We start from the raw sequence: 22671 nt of genomic DNA, 5'->3' as shown, positions 1-22671 counted from the left end.
TGCGAGGTGGCTTCACCTGGCGGGTGTTCGTGTTTCGCTCTACCTGGACGATTGGCTCATCCGAGCTTCTTCTCGGGTGAAGTGTCTGGAGGACCTGACTTTGACGCTGGATTTGACGAAGTCCCTGGGACTTCTAGTGAACAAAGAAAAGTCCCATCTGATCCCGACGCAGTCCATCGTCTATCTGGGGATTCAGATGGATTCAGTGGCTTTTCGAGCTTTTCCATCCCGAGAACGTCAACTGCTTTGCTTAGAAAAAGTCTCGTCTTTTCTAGGGAAGGAAACATGCTCGGTGAGGGAATGGATGAGTTTGCTGGGGACCATTTCCTCGCTGGAGAAGTTTGTTTCCCTGGGAAGACTTCATCTCAGACCGCTCCAGTTTTTCATGGCGGAGAACTGGATGGACAAGGAGGATCTGGAAGAGACCTTGAAGATCTCTCCCTTTGTCAAGAATCACCTGAGGTGGTGGCTCGACCCCTTAAAACTGGCAGAAGGAGTTTCTCTACGCCTTCAGAGCCCCGACCTAGTGTTGTTTTCCGACGCGTCCAGGGAAGGATGGGGAGCAACACTAGGAGGGGAAGAAGTGTCAGGCACCTGGAGAGGGAACAGGTATCCTGGCACATAAATCTCAAAGAATTGGGGGCTATCCTGCTGGCCCTTCAATTTTTCGAGAACCGAGTTTCAGGCCGGGTTGTTCAAGTGAATTCGGACAACACCACAGCTCTAGCTTACCTCAAGAAACAGGGGGGTACTCGATCCCGTTCCCTGTTCACCCTAGCGAAGGAGATCCTGCTTTGGACACATGCACGGGGGGTCACGATCCTCACGAGGTTCATTGCAGGCGTGGAAAATATCCACGCGGACCTTCTCAGTCGGCAACGTCAACTTCTACCGACCGAGTGGACCCTTCACGAGGAGGTGTGTTTAGAACTGTGGAGGTTATGGGGACGTCCTCTAGTGGACCTCTTTGCGACGTCCAGGACGAAGAGACTCCCTCTTTATTGCTCTCCTGTCCTAGACCCAGGAGCAATAGCAATAGACGCCCCCCTCCTCTGGGACTGGAAAGGCCTCGATCTTTACGCTTTTCCTCCCTTCAAAATTTTTGGAGAAGTGATCAGGAAATTCGCAGCGTCGGAAGGAACAAGGATGACTTTAATAGCCCCCTTCTGGCCAGCAGCGGATTGGTTCACAGAGACCATGACCTTCCTGGTGGACTTTCCAAGGGCGCTTCCCTGAGGGTGGACCTTCTCAGGCAGCCTCATTTCGAAAGGTTCCACAAAAACCTCCCCGCTCTGAGTCTAACTGCGTTCAGACTATCACGAAGTTGGCAAGAGCAAGGGGATTTTCGAGAGCAGTGGCAAAGGCTATCGCCAGTGCCAGGAGACCTTCATCTAATGCGGTCTATCAGTCCAAGTGGGCTAATTTTAGGAAATGGTGCAGGAGCAACGGAATTTCCTCGACCACGACCTCTGTACCACAAATAGCAGACTTTCTGTTTCATCTCAGGCATAAGAATAAACTGGCAGTCTCGACTATTAAGGGCTACAGAAGTATGCTGTCGACAGTCTTTAGACACAGAGGCCTAGACTTGGCCGACAACAAGGATCTTCACGATCTCTTGAGATCCTTCGAGACTGTCAAGATTCCTCAACTCAGGACGCCTCCTTGGAATCTGGATGTTGTCCTGAAGTTCCTTATGTCAAGTGCTTTCGAACCTCTGTCTTCTGCTTCCTCAAGAACGTGACTAGGAAGGCTGTCTTCCTAACTGCTCTGGCGACTGAAGAGAGTTAGTGAAGTTCAAGCCATTAGCAAACATATTGGCTTTAGGGGTCCCAATGCTGTATGCTCCCTAAATCCTTTGTTCTTAGCCAAGAACGAAAATCCTTCAAACCCTTGGCCCAAGACTTTTTGAAATCAAAGGTTTGACGGAGATTCTTGGACTAGAATCAGAGAGAGTCCTGTGTCCTGTCAGGGCTCTCAAGTTCTACTTAGCCAGGACTAAAGAAACTAGAGGCCCATCGGACAGTCTGTGGTGTTCGGTGAAGAGACCTGATTTACCTATGTCTAAGAATGCCTTGACATTCTTTTTAAGAAGTACTATTAGAGAGGCTCATTCTACCCGCCTAGACGGTGACATGAGACTTCTGAAAGTCAAGGCTCATGAAGTAAGAGCCATCACGACTTCGGTAGCTTTCCAGAAGAATATGTCCCTTAACGGTCTTCTGGGTGCCACCTTCTGGAGAAGTAATTCAGTGTTCGCTTCGCATTACTTGCGGGATGTGAAGACAACATTTGAAGACTGCTCTTCGCTGGGACCATACGTTTCCGCAGACACAATGTTGGGGGAAGAGAGCAATACTAATCCTATCCTTTAGGGGTTAGGTAGTATCTTTTTATCTTGTTGTATTTTTGGTTGTTGGGTGGCCACCGATGTGGACGTCCCAATTTTTAGCCTATGTTAGGTTCAATGGCTTAGATAGGCTTGGTCAGGTGGTTGGTCATTGCTCCTTTTCCCTCTCAGTATGGTCGTATGATCTAGTCCTATTGTGGTCACGCCCCCGTGGACAGGTCATCTAGAACTCACCAGCTTTATAGGTCCCTACCTTGCTGGAGACTAGTAAAGCAGAAGCAGGCTTGGGTGACAGTAACCTCGAAGTCAGCTATGCTAACAGGTGAGGAACCAAGGCGTCAATCGCCTACATTTGTTTGTTTCCTAAATCCTATTCTGTCTCTTCCCACCTCCAATGGTGGGATTCAGCTATATATATATCTGGCAGGTAAGTGTCATGAACAAAATGATATTTTAATGATAAAATAAAGTTTGTTCATACTTACCTGGCAGATATATATACTTTTAGTGCCCACCCGCCTCCCCTCTTGAGACAGTGGCACTAGAAAATCTGAATAGAAAATGGGAATGGTTCCTGATTCCTGCCTCCCAGCGGCAGGAATGAGTACTAACCACCTGGCCACACTGCGTGTGCCGCGAGTTTTGAAATTCTGTCGGATTTCGGAGAAATACAGCTATATATATATCTGCCAGGTAAGTATGAACAAACTTTATTTTATCATTAAAATATCATTTTTCAAGAACTGCAAGTGTACAGAATCTCAACTAAATTAAAATTTTTAGGAATGCATGTGACTGGCACAGCTGGTACCCAAGAAGGTATAGACCTAGTTCGTTCAGCTGGAGCTGATGCTGTTTATAATCACAGAGACAAGACTTACCTGAAGAAACTGCAAAATGGAGAACTCTTTGATGTTATTATAGAAATGCTTGCAAATGTAAACTTAGGTCATGATCTTAAACTCATGAATAGACATGGTAGAACTATTGTAAGTACCATTATATTTTATTATGCTTTATATCTTTCTTAAAAGCTGAAAATAGACAAAGTTAAAAATATGCGTAAGTTATTCAGAATGATGGTTTGTTGACAGTCAGTCCTTAACAAGGAGATATAAAATGTGTTGGATTTACTTTTCTTATACAGTATAGGCATTCAGGTCTTTGAAACTAGCCCAGCAAATTAATTAAAGGAACTTTTTACCTTTTCTGCATGAATGATGTTCTGGCAGAACATTATTCATGGTTTATGCACTGAATTGCTGAGATAGGTCCAAGCAATTTGGTTTACGGCCTAAATCTCCTAATCAGACAATTGGTAAATGGTTTCTTTTTCCAAATATGGTAACCATCTGCTTAATTTCCTATTTTGCCATCATTTATTAGCTCCGTTTCAGCAGGTGACTAACATTAGTTGCTTTTTGCCCAGCCCACTAGGAATGAGATTGTACTTCTCATTTACCAGATCGCCATTATCACTGCCCAGTACCAATGTCTCTGTGATACAGTAACTATTTTTAAGTGCTGTGGGCTTTTTCTCTAGTTTTCAGACTTCTATTGCTGTTTTTACACTAGTTTCATTGTTTGCATAGTTTATTTTGAAGTTAATGCATTTTTAATCTTGTACCCTGTGGAAGTTTACTCATTTTGATTGCCGCAATAATAATAATAATAATAATAATAATAATAATAATAATAATAATAATAATTTTCTCAATCAACGTCATGAAGAAAGTATCACTCATTTATGTGACAATACCACTGGACACCACAGTAGATGAGAAAGAAAGAGAAAAAATGATATTTTTATGATAAAATAAAGTTTGTTCATACTTACCTGGCAGATATATATATAGCTGTATTCTCCGAAAGGGACCGACAGAAATTCAAAAACTTACGGCACACGCAGATGGGCCAGGTGGTTAGTACCCATTCCGCCGCTGGGAGGCGGCATCAGGAACCATTCCCATTTTCTATTCAGATTTTCTAGAAACTAGAACTACTGTCTCCTGAGGGGAGGAGGGCGGGTACTATGATTATATATATCTGCCAGGTAAGTATGAACAAACTTTATTTTATCATAAAAATATCATTTTGTTCATGACACTTACCTGACAGATATATATATAGCTGAATCCCACCATTGGAGGTGGGAAGAGACAGAATAGGATTTAGGAAACAAAACTATGTAGGCGATTGACGCTGGGTTCCTTACCTGTTAGCATTGCTGACTTCGTGATTACTGTCACCCAAGCCTGCTTCTGCTTTACTAGAAAACTCCAGCGAGGTAGAGACCTATAAAGCTGGTGGAATCTAGATGATCTGTCAACGGGGGCGAGACCACAATGTGACTAGACCATATGACCTTACTTTGAGGGTAAGCGACAAACTAACAACCACCTGACCAAGCCTAGTTACGTCAAAAAAGATTAACATAAACTAAGGACTGGGGCGACCACCACTGGTGGAGACCCAACGACCATAAAAAACAACACATAAAATATTTAAAAACACACCAAAACAAAACTAAAGGAGAGGATGAGAGTCGCTTTCTGTTCCCAAGATCGTATTTGCGGAAACGTAAGGTCCCAGCGCACAGCAATTCTCATAGGGCGTCTTCACTTCTGTGAGATAATGAGAAGCAAAGACCGAATTGCTTCGCCAAAAAGTGGCACCCAGAATGTCATTGAGAGACTGGTTTTTCTGGAAGGCCACTGAGGTAGCAATGGCTCTCACTTCGTGAGCCTTAACCTTCAAAGTTCTCAAATCTTCGTCTAGCACACTGGAATGGGCGTCTATGATGGTGGTGCTTAGAGAAAGAACGCCAGGGCATTTTTCGAGAGAGGTATATCAGGCCTCTTAACGGAGCACCAAAGATTGCTAGAAGGACCTCTACAATCCTGGGTCCTCTGCAAATAAAATTTTAGAGCCCTGACAGGACACAGTGTTCTCTCAGGTTCTTGTCCAGTGATGTTCGTCAAGCCCTTAATTTGAAGGACCTGGGCCAAGGGAAGACGGGTTCTCATTCTTAGCAAGAAAAATAGGGCTCAGAGAACAGACAGCATCAGGGCCTCTGAAACCTATAATCTTGCTGAACGCTTGAAGTTCACTAACTCTCTTATTTCCGTCGCCAGAGCAGTTAGGAAAATAGCTTTCTTGGTTACATCTTTGAAGGAAGCAGAATGTAAAGGTTCAAACCTCTTCGACATCAGGAATTTTAGAACTACATCTAAATTCCACGAAGGTAACTTAGGGGAGGCTACCTTAGACGTCTCAAAAGACCTAAGAAGATCATGAAGGTCTTTATTGTCCGATAAGTTCAGGCCTCTATGCCTGAAGACCGTTGACAGCATACTCCTATAGCCTTTGATGGTAGGGACTGCCAGGTTCAAATCCTTTCTCAGATAAAAAGGAAGTCCGCTATCTGAGATAGAGAGGTCGTGGTGGAGGAAATTCCCTTAAGTTTACACCACTTCCTGAAAATGACCCACTTGGACTGGTACACTGCGCTGGAAGAGGCTCTCCTGGCGTTAGCGATCGCCTTAGCCACTGGTCTAGAAAAACCTCTCGCTCTGAGCAACTTCTCGATAGTCTGTATGCAGTTAGACTCAGAGCGGGAAGATTTTTGTGGTACCTCTCGAAGTGGGGTTGTTTGAGAAGATCTGTTCTCAAAGGAAGCGTTCTTGGAAAGTCCACCACGAGAGACATGACCTCTGGGAACCACTCTGCTGAAGGCCAAAAGGAGCGATTAAAGTCATTCTCGTCCCTTCTGAGGCTACAAACTTCTGACGACTTCCCCAGAATCTTGAATGGGGAAAGGCGTTACAGATCTAGACCCTTCCAGTCCCAGAGAAAGGCATCTATTGCTAGGGCTCCCGGGTCGAGAACTGGAGAGCAGTAAAGGGGCAGCCTTGTGGTCCTTGAAGTTGCGAAACGTCCACCAGGGGACGTCCCCAAAGCTTCAAAGATCCTGACACACTTCTGCGTTCAGAGTCCATTCTGTTGGCAGAAGCTGATGTTGTCGACTGAGAAGATCCGCGCGTACATTCTCGACCCTGCTACAAAACGAGTGAGAATCGTCACCCGGCGAGAATGTGCCCATAGCAGGATCTCCTTGGCGATCAAGAACAGGGACCGAGAATGAGTACCTCCTGTTTCTTGAGGTGCGCCAGGGCCGTGGTGTTGTCGGAGTTGACTTGAATCACCCGACCTGCAACTTGATCTTGAAGAACTGAAGAGCCAGGAAAATCGCTTTCAGTTCTTTTTTTAGATTTATGTGCCAGGACACCTGTTCCCCCTTTCCAGGTGCCTGACACTTCCTCCCCCCTAGTGTTGCTCCCCATCCCGACATGGACGGCGTCGGAAAACAACACTAGGTCGGGGCTCTGAAGATAGAGAGAGACCCCTTCTGCCAACTTTAAGGGATCGAGCCACCACCAAAGATGGTCCTTGACAGAGAGAGAGATCCTGAGAGACTCGTCTAAGTCTTCCTTGTTCTTCCAGTTGTCCGCAAGAAAGAACTGTAGGGTCTGAGATGCAACCTCCCCAGGGAAACAAACTTCTCCAGTGATGAAATGGTCCCCAGCAGACTCATCCATTCCCTCACCGAGCATGTTTCTTTCCCCAGGAAGGCCGAAACTTTTACGAAGCAGTGCTGCTGACGTTCCTGGGATGGAAAGGCTCGAAAACCCGCTGAATCCATCCGAATCCCCAGATAAAGAATGGACTGAGAGGGGATCAGATGCGACTTCTCTAAATTCACAAGAAGTCCCAGGGACTTTGTCAGTTTCAAAGTTGAATGCAAGTCCTCCAGACACCTTTGTTCCGAAGTGGCTCGGATGAGCCAGTCGTCCAGATAGAGCGAGATCCTTATGCCGGCAAGATGAAGCCACCGGGCAACGTTCCTCATCAGGACTGTGAATACCATAGGAGCTGTACTCAGTCCGAAACAGAGAGCTCTGAACTGGTACACTCTTCCCCCCAGGACAAACCTCAAATACTTTCTCGACTGAGGATGAATGGGGACATGAAAATACGCGTCCTGTAGGTCGAGAGAGACCATCCAATCGCCTGGTCGCAGTGCATTGATAACCGACTGGGGCGTCTCCATTTTGAACTTCTCTTTGACGACAAAGTTGTTCAGTCTGCTGACGTCCAGGACTGGTCTCCACCCCCCTGACTGTTTTGGAACCAGGAAGAGACGATTGTAAAAACCTGGAGACTCCAGATCCAGGACTCGCTCTATGGCCCTCTTCTGGATCATTTCTTCCAGCAGATCTAAAAGGATCTGTTGCTTCTCCGGACGGTAAGAAGGCGACAGATCTCTGGGAGTAGAGGACAGGGGTTTTTTTCGGAACAGGATCCTGTAACCTTTTTGATTACATTGAGGGACCAGGAATCCGCCCTCTTACTTTCCAGGCTTCCGAAAAACAGGAGAAGCCTGGCTCCTACTGGTGTCTGGAGGTGAGAAAGTCACTTCTTGCCCTTTGGGAAGAAGGGGCTCCGCCTCTGGAGAGACCTCTTCCTGAAAAGGGTCTAGAGGAGGAAGATCTCCCACGAAAGGGCTTCTGTCTCTTGGGGAAGTCCTTGCTGAAGACGTAGAAGGGACACTAGGATGTCTGGAAGACTGAGCAAGGAGATCCTGAGTAGCCTTCTCCTTAAGGGTGGAGGCGAGATCCTGACAAGCGGCTGGGGAAGAGATGGCTAGAAAGAGGGGCAAAAAGTAACTCAGCCCTCTGAACAGGAGAAACTGACTTGGCAGCGAAAATTGCAGTACAAAGCCCTCTTCTTTAGGAGGGTTGTACCAAAATGTGAAGCCAGTTCATCAGCGCCATCCTGACGGCCTTGTCCATGCACGACAGTACACTGGACAGCTCCCCAGAGAAATAGAATCCGGACTACGAGTCCTTAAGTCCAAGGCCCCAAGCACCAGTCCAGAAAGTTAAAAACCTCCATAGACTTGAAAAGGCCTTTCAGATGGTGGTCGGTCTCAGAAAGAGTCCAAGACACCATCGCCGAAGAAAGAAGAGACCTCCTTGACGCATCAACGAGGCTCGCAAAATCACCTTGAGAGGAAGAAGGAACTCTTGAGCCAATTTCCTCTCTCCTGTCTCATACCACATTCCAGCTTTCCCGCACAATCTAGACGGGGAGAGCGAAGGAAGATTTCCTTGAGACTTCCTATCTTCCATCCACGCATTGACTCTCTTGAGAGCTTTTCTAGTAGCCAGAGAAGTCTTCATTTGTAGGAAGCCAGGCGATTTCCTCACCTTCAAGAAGCTAACTGCGAAGGAGGGGAAAGAGGAGCAGAAGGCTGAAATTTATCAGGAAAAAGCTCCTTAAGCATGCTAGCCAAAACCCGGTAGTTGGAGAAAGACGAAAGAGGGGCTGTTCTTGTTCTGCAGAGTCCGACTCCTGAGACAAATCAGCCTCTTCGACAGGAGCGACAGGAGAGTCTTCCTGGGCTAGAGAGAGACAAAGACCTTTGGGTCCACCTCGGCCCAGAGACCTCTTCTCGTGGGAAGAAGCAGCAGAAAAATCCGGAACAACTTTCGTACAGGAGCGTCCTGCCGGCGCCCTGACGAGCGGCGTCTGGCGAGCGTCCCCTGATGAGCGTCCTGACAAGCGTCCTGCTTCATAAGCAGCCGAAGCGTCCTGAAGAGCGTCCTGTCTCACAAGCTGCCGGCGTCCTGGCGAGTCCTGACGAATGCGAGCCGCCGAGCTTCTTGGCGAGAGTCCTGAAGCGTCATGCAGAGATCGGGAATAACGAGAAGCGTCCTGGGGAGCGTCCTGCCGAACGTCAAAACGAGAGCGAGAAGCAGGAGGAGAGGCAAGAAGAGCGTCTTGGCGCGAACTCTTACTAGCGGCAAGCCTAGCTGCAAGAGGAGCGTCCTGATCAACCAGCGAGTCACGACGGGGCAAGGAGAGCTGATGATCCGCCCAGAACGATGAGGGCGACTACGAGAAACCGCGGGGAGAGAGACGAACGAAGAGAAGGAGAGGGGGAGACCTCTTAGATCTTTTAACTGGCAGCGACAAATCCTTGCGGCGCCCACGAGGCTCCTTCTCCTTAGCAGCGAGAAGGGAAGCTAACTGCCGCTGCATATCTTGGATAAGACGCTTCGAAGGAGAGGAAGCCCTCTCAGGAGAAGGGCTGCTCTTATGAGAAGAAGAGGGGAAGGAGACGTCCTCCTCCTTCTACCAAGAGCGACAGGGGCTCTCTTCTTGGTGCGGCTGGGACGTTCAGCAACGTCCTCCTCCGAAGAAATCCTGGTCCTCTTCTGCGGCGGCAAATCTCGCAGCCAGTCGGGAGAAGATTCCAAGGCACGAGAAAGAGGAGAAGAAGCGTCCTCTTCAACGCGGCTCCTCTTGAAAGGACGAGTCCAACCGAGAACGTGACCCCTTAAGTGGAGAGGGGCGCCTTGGAGGACGAAAAGCAATCCTTAAGGATCCGTGCGCGAGCACGATCCTTGGCAGCCTGGGAGACGTCAACAAGGCCTGCCGGCGGGGACGCCAGATCGGTGGGGGTCCCGTAACCCTCTTGCGGCTTTCGACATGCCCATTCCCTAAGTCCTGGGAGTTCGGCGGAGGTCTAGGCCTAGAGGCATTATAGGGCCGATCTGACGCCCCCACCACAACACTGGGGGATCACTACACTTCACTGCACTTTCGATCGCCAACACCTTAGACTCCAAAAATGCGAATGGAGTTCAAAATCTGCGCAAAGGGCATTACCTTCATGCAGACGCAATCACAGGGTTAGAAGGCGACTCTACAGGAAAGGAGAAGCATTAGTATGGTTAACAGGAGATAAATTAATACCCTGACTCCCACCTACCGACACACTCCTGGAGGAAGACCTCCTTACGATCACGCTCTAGCTTGCGACGTAAGAATCGTAAGCCTTCCAATCAGAATCAGGCAACGATTCACACTCCTTGCAGCGATCATCAACATACAGACATGCCCTCTACATCTCATGCATACTGTGTGAGGGTCTGCCGAAGCTTTCTGTAGCCTCACCTTACACTCCTTCACAACACACACCCTGAAACTAGCAGAACTAGATCCAGACATCTTGTTCAAGGAAAAGCCAAAACCAAATCAAAACAGTCCAAAGAAGCGTATGCCTATCCACAAAGCCAAAGTCAAAAAACCAAAAGACAATCAGAATACTTAGTGGAAAAGTTTGAAATCCAACGGCGGAGGTATTGACAACAGGTGTTGACAATACCGGCGACAGAGAAAATCTGAATAGAAAATGGGAATGGTTCCTGATGCCCGCCTCCCAGCGGCGGGAATGGGTACTAACCACCTGGCCCATCTGCGTGTGCCGTAAGTTTTTGAATTTCTGTCGGTCCCTTTCGGAGAATACAGCTATATATATATCTGTCAGGTAAGTGTCATGAACAAAATTGCAAGTATCAAGACCTGAAAATCAAAATAAGAAGGATATGGGATATGCCAGTGGAAACTGTGCCCATAATCATAGGAACACTAGGCACGATCCCAAGACCCCTGAAAAGGAACCTGGAAAAACTAGATGCTGTGAAGTAGCTCCAGGACTCATGCTGAAGAGTGTGCTACTAGAAACAGCACACATAGTGAGAAAAGTGATGGACTCCTAAGGAGGCAGGATGCAACCTGGAACCCCACACTATAAAAACCACCCAGTTGAATAGGATGACTGTGATAGACCACAAAAAAATAAATAATGATAAATTTTCCTTATACAATAAAAAATCTTATACTGATAAATATCAAGATGGTTTGAAATCTACCAATGCGATATCATCCAGTAGGAAAACTTCATTCACATTACTTAAAATTACCTCTTTCCATACAGTAGAGCTGCTAATGATCTTATCTTTTAAGATAAGAAATATTCCTCACAAAGGTTTATAATTTTCTAATTCCTCTTGAAGCAGTGTACTGTAGATTGCTCCCAGCAGGTCAGATGCTTTTTTCATAATTTATTCAAAGCTAGTGTGAAGCCAAACTGTACTCAAACAGAAATTACTTCCTGAGGGTGTAGCACTCATAGCAATTGTTTGTTGGGACTTCTCAGTACTGCTGGACATTTATCACCCGTTAGGAGGAATCTGGGTTATTCAAACTCCGTCCTCTTCGAGGCTTCATCCCTCATAATTTTGGGACACTGGCAGATGCAGTATTTGCTTTTTTTAAGTATCTGCCTCTTGTGCCTGGTGAATGTACTGTCTTGGGTTGTGTTTTCCTTTCCAAATCCGTGATTCAGAGTTATCTAAACTAGTTGATTGAACATCTTGCATATGGGTCTGCCATTCAGATTATTTGAGGTTAATGGATTTGTAAGAACTGAAGATGTTTTTACAACAATGCGCATTGTTCTGCAAATCAAATAATCATAATCTTCAGTGCGTACCTCTCTATCTTCACTCTTCTAGGTGGAGGTTAGCTCAGAGGAGTGAACAGCGTTACATTGTTGGACAGTGTAGCTGGGCTCATGCATGAATGGTTGGGCTCCTCTGATTTCAAAATCTTTCAGATTGGTGTGACTTGGGGTCTGTTTGACATGGATTAAGGCTATTTGTAACTAATGGGTTTGAAAAAAAATGAGTTTTATAGTGAAAACTTAGTTATTACAAACAAAAATATTCTTTTATACAAACCCATCACTCTTATGATGATTTCTTGCATTCCAATCCTCCTCATGTATCATAGCCACTTATTCAGGCGACACAATGAGTTAGGCAGCTGATAGACAGGTACCTGAGGTTCCAGGTGGCGTGTGTTGTGCTACCACTGCCCCTCTTCTGCCTGTCAACCAAAGACTGCAGCCTCTGGTTATGCGAAAGTGTTGAGTTTGTATGGAGAACATTTAATTTGTTGTAAAATTTTGTGTTTGTATATTTTTAAAATTATGCATTCCTAACAACCGTACAGACAAGTTTGCTGGATGGCAGGACCAAGCAATTTGCCCTGGTAAAGTTACTGGCAGTTTTCTAAATATTATTACCCCAGTTATTATTTACTATGGCCTAGCACGTCTGGTTGGCAGGCATAGGTACTTGTGAAACAGATTTCTAAGTTATGAAACATGTATTTATATGAGAAAATTTAAATGTTTACAGGTTGTTGGCAGTCGAGGCACTGTAACATTAGACCCAAGAGATATGATGGGACGTGAAGCATCAGTCACGGGGGTTGCTCTTCTAACTGCCACTCCTGTGAGTAACTCTTAATATCATTTTTTATTCTAAACATTAAATAGATTTATTTAACCCAACCCCAGTAGTTTATATATTCCCCTATCCTTGAGTTGACAGCTCCTTGGACACACATAGAAGATTAATTCTTAATTGGCTTGGTATCCCATTGGGCAGTGCCTCTGGTGGTAACAGTGCTCTCCGCATCATTGAATTTACAACATATTGCCTTAACTCAATGATTTCTAAATATAAACTAAAGTTTTTAACCTGTATTGCAAGGCAGATTTGGTGAAGGGGGCCCCTTATTAGTCTTGCTCTCTCTGTCTCGTCCATACTCTACTTTAGAATCATAGCACTCACAGCATGAGATCCTTAAATGGCTGGAGTGGGCTGTATGACTTGTGTGATTTCAAACAAATCCAGTCTTATTTTCATCCCCTTATAAGATTCTTTTTATATCCTGACCAGGTTCCCACACAAGGTCTTCAACTCATAGCCCTATTTTAAATTTTATCTCTTTCAACAAAAAGTCCTTCACACCTAAGTAGCCACTCTGGCATATCTAAACTGAGTGGGAGTTTGGTTAAATGAATGTGATGTATAAAACCAAAATATATTTAATACAAACCTCCACAGTAAAAAGTGCCCACCTCTCAACTCCACATTTATTGTACGTAGTAAGCCAGAGCAACACTGGTATGACTTAAATACCACTAATACCACCAGAGTTTGCTGCCTGGAAGTAAGAATAAGCTTTAGTTTTGAAAATAAAATTTTACAGATTCAAGCCAGGAAGCTTTAAGATTTTGAACTGCACTGTTTTGAGAAGTACACCATATGTTTATCGTCCTGTTTGATAAATTTCCATATGTAGTTAGAATTTGTTTCTTTATTCAGGTAGGTTTCAGTTTAGGAAACAAGAAATTGAAATTGGCAAATAGCTGCTTTTTCACTTGCAAAATTTTGAGATATGTAATCCTTGGAGTTTGGTGTGTGAGAATGATAAATATCTTCTAAGTTGAACAAACAAAATCATCTGTATGGTTTTGCTATGCATCAGTATTTTTGGAATTTTTATTTTAGTATTGATGTTAGAATCTAAGACTTTTGTATGTTATGTTTGAAGTTTTCTCCCTTTTTTTTTTTTTTTTGAAGGAAGAATGGTCTGAAATAACTTCTGCCATTGGTGATGGGATCAAGGCTGGTTGGGTGAAACCTGTTGTGAATAAAGTTTATTCTCTGGAAGAGGTAAGTTGTACTGGATTTATGTGGACTAGAAGAGGGAATCAGTAGCGTATCTGTAGATAAAATATTGTATGTAATAAAGTTTTTAAATAATTGGTAGACAAGACAGTCAAATTATACTCTGTATGTTTATATAACCCATTCATCATGAAGTAGCCTTTCACTATGCAGGACACATCCAGGTGCACAAAGCATACCGTTCAGTTAGAGAGAAAAAAAAACCCACACATGATTAGCCAAGTTCTCATCCAGCTGTGGACCTTTGTCCTCTTTGATTGTGCTGCTTTCTCTTTGGGACTTCCACCATTAGGCAGTTGTGTTACATGCCTTGTCATTTTTCATTTGCAGTGCATTATCACACCATGGCCATTTTTAGTGTGTTGTGTTTTTTATCACTTTCGTGCTTGTGACCAGTAGCTGTTGTACTTTCAGTGTTATTACTATGAGAAGCCAACAAATTGTTTTGTTCCCTTGTAATCTCTTTCATGTACGAATCTTTTTTTGTTACATCGTTTTTCATGTAATTTTTGTTTCAGTTCACTGGATTGTTATCAGGGCTCTGTTTTGATTTCTTTTGGGACTCAAGTGTGTTACTTTATGACTGCCTGAAAGTGCATCAGCTCCCTTTCCTGACATGCTCAAAAGGATGTTTCAGTTTGTTATCTGCGCAACTTGGTTCCCAAGTTCCCCCGTATTGAGTTTGTCAGTTTCAACAAACTTGTTGGCTTTACTCTCCAAAACTTGACCAGTTTTGCTTTTCTCCAGTTGATTCTTTCTGTTACAATAGCTGCTCATTGCAAGAATCGTTTTTATTCTGAATAACTGTTCATTCAGATTAGAAATAGCCTTTTTATAAAAAATTTGGCTTGATATTTAGATCGAAATGACCCTTGATAGCTTATTACTGCAGTAATATTTTGCTTAGAGATGTTCACTGACAGGTGCTGAGCTTAGGGGATGTCTTTTTATTTTGTGTACATAAGTTATTGCAAAATATGCAATTTGTTCTACATATTCACATACTGTTTATGATATTGATTATTTGGAGCAATTCATTGTTAATTATGGTTCATGTTCTTGGCTTTTTGCTGTAATTTTTGCTGAATGGGTTGTTGTTATGGTAAACAAGTTTTATTACTTGCTTTGTTCATATTATTTTGTAACAAATTTTCATTCAGTACATGGTTTCAGGATGTACAGTAGTTAGTGATGATAGGCCTTATCAAGTGGTCAGTTACACTTGGTAAATACTGTAAGTAATTTTTTATTCTGATTTTCATAAAGGTTTAGCATAGATGCATTTGCACCTCTCATAGGCTGTGGAGTAATTTTAGCTTAGAGAGAACATCATTAATCTTGTAGTGCCTGTAAGGGTCAAGTTTATAACCCAGATGTGCCTTGTGAAATATGTAAGAGCTGGTTCCCATTAAGTGGCAGCCATTTACTGGTAGAAGGCGTTAAAAGGCATGCCAAAAATTCAGATGAGGGTTTGTTATTCTCTGCCGCAGATATATCTTTAACCCTTAAACGCCGAGCCTCTATTTACAAAAACGTCTCCCGTATGCCGGCGGCGTTCGGTGAGTTAGCGCCGAAGCAGAAAAAAAGTTTTTTCAAAAAATCACAGTACGCTTAGTTTTTAAGATTAAGAGTTCATTTTTGGCTCCTTTTTTTTTGTCATTGCCTGAAGTTTAGTATGCAACCATCAGAAATGAAAAAAAATATCATTATCATATGAGTGGCGCAGTGTAATAAGGTGCCAAGCGCCGTTTTTTAAAAAATGATAAAAACGCATTTAAAGTTTGCCAACTATGAAAACGCTTATAAAAGAAAAACCAGCCAAACGATTTCTATGAATCATACCTCATTTTAAAGGAAATTTATTCGCCTATTACATATGCAAAAATCATTATAGTATGTTTTGTCATTTAGCGGCCACAACCACAAAAGTGAGGTCATGTAAGATCGTAAAGTGTTAATGAACACAATGAAAATGTTTTCATACGGCAATTAAAGCATGTTTTTGTGAAAACGACCTAAAATATTTATCCTAATAATGCTCTAAAATTATTATTATAACATATCTGAGTAAAATTTCCATGAAAATATTATAAAACAAAAACAATTACCGTACCAAAAAACAGACTACATTACAGACCTCCACTGGTTGCCGCTTGCCTCCTTTTTATGACGAGTCTTATGATGTAGCAGTGAGAACTCGCTAAGGGCGAAATTTCCCTTTGTTTTGCATGGATTTTCGAACCTTTTGCCAGTAACATAAGGGGACAAAAGTGTGTGTACAGGATAGTGCTGTACTTTAGCTGCTCGCTCACAATAAAAAAACCAGTTCGGCCGCGGTGGCGCTTGCCACCTTGTTACGCCGCGCCCCTCATATATAAATATTGGAATATATGACAGCAAAAAAAAAAAAAACATATAATTGTATACAAATCGCGCTGTAAGCACAACGGTTAAAGCTAATGAGTTAATTTTTTTTAGTTGTATTGTACACTAAATTGCAATGATTTTGGTATATAACAAATTGTTGTAAAACGATCAAAGCAACATAGAGAAAATATTATCACAAAATGATGCATGAATTAAATGTAGCGCGGGACGTAAAAAAATGTTTTTCAAAAAATTCACCATAAATCGAAATATTGTGCTAGAGACTTCCTGTTTGTTGAAAAATGAAGCTAATTGATTGAATATTACTAGACTGTAAGTGTTTTAGCTTACAATTGCAGTTTTCAACCATTTCGGTCGAGTTAAAGTTGACCGAAAGTCGAATTTTTTCTATTTATTGTGATTTATATGAAAATATTTCAAAACTGATAAAAGCTACAACCATGAGTTATTTTCTGTTGTATTGTACATGAAATTGCACACATTTTCATATATAAAACTTTATGTAACGGCTAATATAGAACAGTGCAAAAATTACGACAAAATGACGAACGAATTTCTGAGATGTTCGGCCGAGTTACCGCGCGGGCCTTAGAAAAAAGTTTTTTCAAAAATTCACCATAAATCGAAATATTGTGCTAGAGACTTCCAATTTGTTGCAAAATGAAGGTACATGATTGAATATTATTAGAATGTAAGAGTTTTAGCTTACAATTGCGTTTTTCGACCATTTCGATTGAGTCAAAGTTGACTGAAGGTTGAAATTTTTTGTAGTCGACGTACGGTACGTCCACTTGGCACCCAACAGACAATTTTAGTCGACGCATGATACGTCCAGTAGGCGTTTAAGGGTTAATCTCTCTGTTGTAGCTTCATCTAGCTTTCTGAGGCATTTGCATGGCCTCTAATTCCTCCAGAATTGGAAGGAGGAAAAAGAATATGTCTCCTTTTCATTGCATTAGCTGATGGAATTGAGCTTACTTTGATGATTTGTCTACCCTTTCCAAAAGAAAGGATCACGACCCTGTTATCCTTCAGAATTAGAAGTAAGCTGTTCGTTGGTTAGTTAGTTATAAATGATTTGTTTAACCAGACCTCTGAACTCTTTTAGGGTTCTTCTCGGGCTGGAAAGGCTGTTCATTCGGAGCCATTACTTCACAGTGGGAAAGAGTATTTTGGAGATTTCATTTAATTTTACTGCACGCTTACTGCTCTTCCATCTGAGTCCTAAAAAGTATGGTGTTGCCAAAATCATTTGTTATAGGGCATTTTCACCCTCCAATCTCTCATTCAGTGACGCATTGTTACAAGGATAATAGTGCTATGGGACCTTTCAGCTGGTCCTTAGTGCTTCTTGCTCTTGAATATCTCGCAAAGACGCTGATGTGAACCCATGATTCATAAAAGAAGTGAAATTCTAGCAAGGTCAGTGAACAGAGAATCTCAGGAATGAGAAATTTATGAAATTTACGTGCAAAGATCACTGGCAAAGTACTGGACTCATAGTAGCAGAACGGCATCACTTACAAAGATCACATACAGAGTACTGTACTCACAGTACCAGAGTGGGGTCAAGAAGCCACTTGCTCTGAGGTCAGAAACACTAAAATAAAATGGTAATACTGTATACATATCGCCACAGAAAAAAAATCAGTGTAATCTTGTGAGAGTGAGGCAGCAGATATTTGCTCGGAGCAAAACCTCACAAAGAAATAAGTGGGAACTCGCAAGCCACTTGAGTGTGGTCTGGTTGTCTGCAGTGAGGTCTTTCATCTTTCAAGATCTGGCAAGTTGATGCAGGTGGGGAATGTTTGCTTGGATTAATGCTGTTAATGATTAATGGGTTTGTTTGAATAAATGGTAACTGCTTTAAGTGCTAGAGAGTACCCAGAGCAAATATTTCAGAGATATCATAAGAAAAATGCTCAAGCTTCTTTGTTTTATCAAAGGATGTTGGATTTTATGAATCAGGAAAATGAAAGGAGATAGTAAGAATAGTAATGTACATAGAGTAAAAGATGTGAGTACAAGAGAAAAAATGAAAGGTTAATGAATTTTTATTTAATCATACAAAAGGTTACAAGGTAGACAATGGATGTAAAATTACAAAAGTATCAAGAAGATGAAATTCTCAGAATTCACAAAGGCATGTGGATTTGTACTTGGGACCAGGTTGTGGATTAAGGTATGCAAGTGCTCAACTTGATCACCTCAAGTAATCATAACAATTTTGTCAGCTTCATACAGAATATTGTTTACTTAATTACATGTAGAATAGTAATTTGTTTTTGTGCGTATTTAGATTCTTCATTCTCCTTTTAATTTTACTCTTTGTGTTTCAGGCTGGTCAAGCTCACCATGACATTATACACTCAAAAGGGGCAAAAGGAAAGCTTGTCGTTAAAATACAGGACTAAGGGTTTGCAAGATTTTTAGCAGCCTTCTTGCCTATGCTATTGTATTTTTTAGTATACAATACATGGTGTTTTGAGGACCACAAAACTTTTCTTTAACTTAGAAGTACTAATAAGGAAAACCACAAGTTATATTGAAGGGGGTAAGTTAGTAGTTCTTGGCTTCAAGAATTTTGGTACACCCATTTGTTTATTTGTTTAGAGAACAAAAAGCTGTTTGCACTGCTGCCTGCAAAATGCAGATGCTAAGCATGTACACATGACAAAAAAAGAAAGTTTACCAAATTATAAAGTAACATTAATTAGATACTAATATTAAGTAAAACATTGTGGAGTTGCCAGATTTCTTCTTAGCTTGCTGTGATGTCCTGTACAACATACTTTTTATACACTGCCAGTGTTTGCATCCAGAATGATTATAAACTGGATGTTGCAATATTTTAATTAAATTGCAATATATTGCAATATTACTGTCACGTTTAGGATTAGTGATCCAAAATACCCATTTTGAATAGACAAATTTTTTCAATCCACAAAATATCCTCAACTTTTCTAAAGTATTGGCAGACACTCAGGTGTTAACTTACGTAATTTTTTCAATTTGAAATGTAAAATTTTGTCTTCCTGAAGAGAATTATTTTTAATTCAGCTTGATAAATAATGAAAATATTTGTCATAAGAGTATTTTATTGATCCTTTTTCAGTAATTGAATTTTAAGGGTGTTGGATTTGCAAATATGATTACTAGTAGAATTTTCCCAGGTTTAAAGGCAGCCCTGATTTATAAAGCTGCTAATCCCAAAGCCTTGAAGGAAAAAGATAAATTCCAACTGTCAGTTTTATGGATGCATAAAAAGAAGTCTAGGACTACCAGAACACTTTTAATGAGTGGTTTCATAGGTGCCTTGTCCTGGAAGTCAAAAGATACATTCCCATTAGGGGATTGCTTTTGAAAGTTGTTTTGATACTGGGCACCCTCGCCTGCCCAAAATCCCATGAATTCAACACCGAAGGCATCAATATCATCTGTTTAACCCCCCAACATGTCTCTAATTCAGCCTCTGTAGATTAGGGGGTTAATAAGTATGGTTAAGGCCCATCACATTTGGTACTCTGTTGGGAGAATTGTTCAGGATGAGGCAGAAGATCCCACCAAAGATAATTTAATGAAGATGTGGAAACTTTACATTTGCTGATGCCTGAGTTAATAAACTCATGCTGGGAAAAACTGTGGCCAGAATGTGTCATGATTTCAGTGGATTTACCATGAAGCCAATCAAAGAAATAAATGAAAGAAATTGCAACTAAGGCAAAGATGGTGGATGGGGACAGGTTTCAGGACATGAATCTTGGGGAAGATCAAGACCTGACTGATCCAAACAGAAGCTATACCAGGTGAAGAAGAAAGCAAAGAAGAAGCAGTGCCTAAGAGCAAGTTTCCATTAGAAAGTGTTACCACTATGGACTATTGTCATACTGTAATATTGATCCATCGATAATACAGTCTATGAAAGTGAAGGAAATGGTAGGAGCAATTGCATCATTTAGATCAGTTTTTAAAGAAATGAAGAAGCAAAATTCAAACAGAATTCACAAAGTATTTCCCAAAGGTCAGACCCAAAATCCCAACCTCTCCCTCCACCTCCTCCACCTTTTCTACCCCCTCACTTCAGAGAGGCTCCAAGTGTTTGTATGATTATTCATGTGTTAGTGTAATAAGTGTGTGGAAGAGCTGCATCAGCATGTTTGTGTTGTGTCATCATCATCATCATCATTCAATTGATATTGCTGAGTCATCATGTGAAAGACATATGCAAAAGGGGAGTGGTCTTTTCAAGGTTATAGTTATGTTTTTTGGTATTGTTTTATAAGTTGGATTGTTTCATATATTTAGTAACTTGTATGTGACAAATAATAAACCAAACTACTGTACGTATACTGTACAGTACCGTAATATCACAGTACCATATAGGTGCAGTTTATGTCTCTCTCTCTCTCTCTCTCTCTCTCTCTCTCTCTCTCTCTCTCTCTCTCTCTCTCTCTCTCTCTCTCTCTCTCTCTCTCTCTCTCTCTCCCATACTGTATTGTAATTGTAGTGTACAATAAAAAGGTGTCCTTTACAGTATTGTGTCATATAGAATTGTTGAATGTGTGGAAAGTTGGTAACCCTAACCCCCATGAATTTTGTGGGACAACAATAGTATATGTGCAGCTGTGTGCACCAGTTAGGTTATCTTTAATGTCACATGTAATTGGCCAAAGCCAGATGGTATTGTTACAGACTTGTTCTCAGATTTTGTGTTATGGCATATCCTCTGAGGTATTGCCTTAGTCTCTATGTAAATATTGTTGCTTGATAATAGACTAGGATACATTATCCTGTTGTCATTATTATTCTTTTCAGCTGTGTTAAAAGGATACAAATAGGGAAAAGCTGTTTATGGAATATGACAGTATTTTTTATGTTGTTAATTGTTCTTTTATTCTTAGATTTCAATTCTATCATTTTGGTCCAAATTCAGCAGATGCTGCAGTATTTATGGAGCCATTTTGGTTATAACTATACTCTGTTTTTTTCCATCTGTCCACCCGCCTGTGGTGCTCGCGCATGGTAACACTGTGTCCCGGGCTTTAAATAGTTACGCTATGTGTAAGTTTTAGGTAAATAAATGATATCTGGGTGTACATTTGCAACTAAAAAGTGTTTTGATTTACTGTATGCAAATTACACCATTAATATTCCAAATAGGATATTGTTATTATTGTTGAATGTAAGCTGCCTTTTCGGGGTGGTGAATGGAACAGCCAGACGCAGTGGCGGGAAAATTGCTTCTCTCGTAGTTCACTACGGCAAGATGTCAATTTTATTGGACCACACCTACTCTGCTACTAAGCTACGTGTTACTCATTACACGTAAGTATATCAGTATACACTTTTAATTTTTATAAAGTGCGTTTTAGCCAGATACGATATGAAGTAACACGTAGCTTAGTAGCAGAGTAGGTGTGGTCCAATGAAGTTGACATCTTGCCTTAGTGAACAGCGAGAGAAGCAATTTTCCCGCCACTGCGTCTGGCTTACATTCAACAATAATAATAATGTCCTATTTCGAATATTGACGGTGTAATTCGCATACAGTAATTAATTAAAACACTTTTCAGTTGCAAATGTACACCCAGATTTCCTTTTATTTACCTAAAACTTACTCACAGCGTAACTATTTAAAGCCCGGGACGCAGTGTTACCATGTGCGAGCACCACAGGCGGGTGGACAGATGGAAAAAAACAGACTATAGTGATACCCAAGACACTTTTGATACTGGATATAAGAAAAATAGCAAAAAAGAAAACAAATGTCAAGAACTAAATGAGGCTTGTCTCTGGTTAATTGAGTTGAAATCTTACATCTCTGGACTCTCTACATCTGTTTCCTCTGTATTAAGTATTGAATGGAAACTGGCTGCAAGCAGTACGGTTAAACCTGATACACATCATAAGGTCTTTGAGACAAACAGTCTCCTCATCATGAATTTCACTGTAAGCTGTCACTTAACAAATTTGCTTTTTGTTTTAGTGACATCAAACAATTTAGATGACTTGGACATTTTCAGTGGAGAATATCGAGTTTAGTGCATCATTTACAAAGTGACATCTGGTATTTTTCCCTATAGTGTACATAAAATTGCATATTATTTTGCAATTAGTTTTCTATGTAAAAATAAATTCTAGTAACAATGTGCCTTTACCAAAGGCTAGGTTTGGAACAGATTGCAATAAAACTGAGTCATTCTCCACCACTCTAATGCTCACTAATGTTACTGAAGAAATTATTTATTACTTAACCTTTAATATCTGGGATGCAGACGTGTGCGTCCTGCCAGGTATTATTCATAAAGAAAGGAATTAGCCAGAATTATTATTATTATTATTATTATTATTATTATTATTATTATTATTATTATTATTATGGAGTTTAAAGAGAAGTCTAAGTTGCATTTCGACTCTTCTAAGGCTGACCCAAGGGACTTGTCCTTAAATGAGAGGTGAAAATTGGGTGAGGGTGAAGTT

General features: G+C 41.6%; 1 protein-coding gene across 8 annotated transcripts in view; it reads left to right on the top strand.

Moving 5' to 3' along the window:
- The window catches only part of LOC136831240 (quinone oxidoreductase-like), a 39582-nt gene extending 20304 nt beyond the window's left edge, over nucleotides 1-19278 (top strand). For all 8 annotated transcript variants that reach the window (XM_067091289.1, XM_067091287.1, XM_067091282.1 and 5 more), the window contains 4 exons: nucleotides 3134-3339; nucleotides 12463-12558; nucleotides 13696-13788; nucleotides 18531-19278. In XM_067091289.1, coding sequence (XP_066947390.1) covers nucleotides 3134-3339; nucleotides 12463-12558; nucleotides 13696-13788; nucleotides 18531-18605 — 470 coding nt within the window. In that variant the 3' untranslated portion in view covers nucleotides 18606-19278. The remainder of the gene's footprint in view (nucleotides 1-3133; nucleotides 3340-12462; nucleotides 12559-13695; nucleotides 13789-18530) is intronic.
- Nucleotides 19279-22671: the final 3393 nt, after the last annotated feature.

Source organism: Macrobrachium rosenbergii, chromosome 48 (genome assembly GCF_040412425.1).
Source record: "Macrobrachium rosenbergii isolate ZJJX-2024 chromosome 48, ASM4041242v1, whole genome shotgun sequence".
NCBI classification, from domain to species: domain Eukaryota; kingdom Metazoa; phylum Arthropoda; class Malacostraca; order Decapoda; family Palaemonidae; genus Macrobrachium; species Macrobrachium rosenbergii.
The sequence above is the reverse complement of the archived record's forward strand: the minus strand, read 5'-3'. Positions and strand labels throughout refer to the sequence as shown.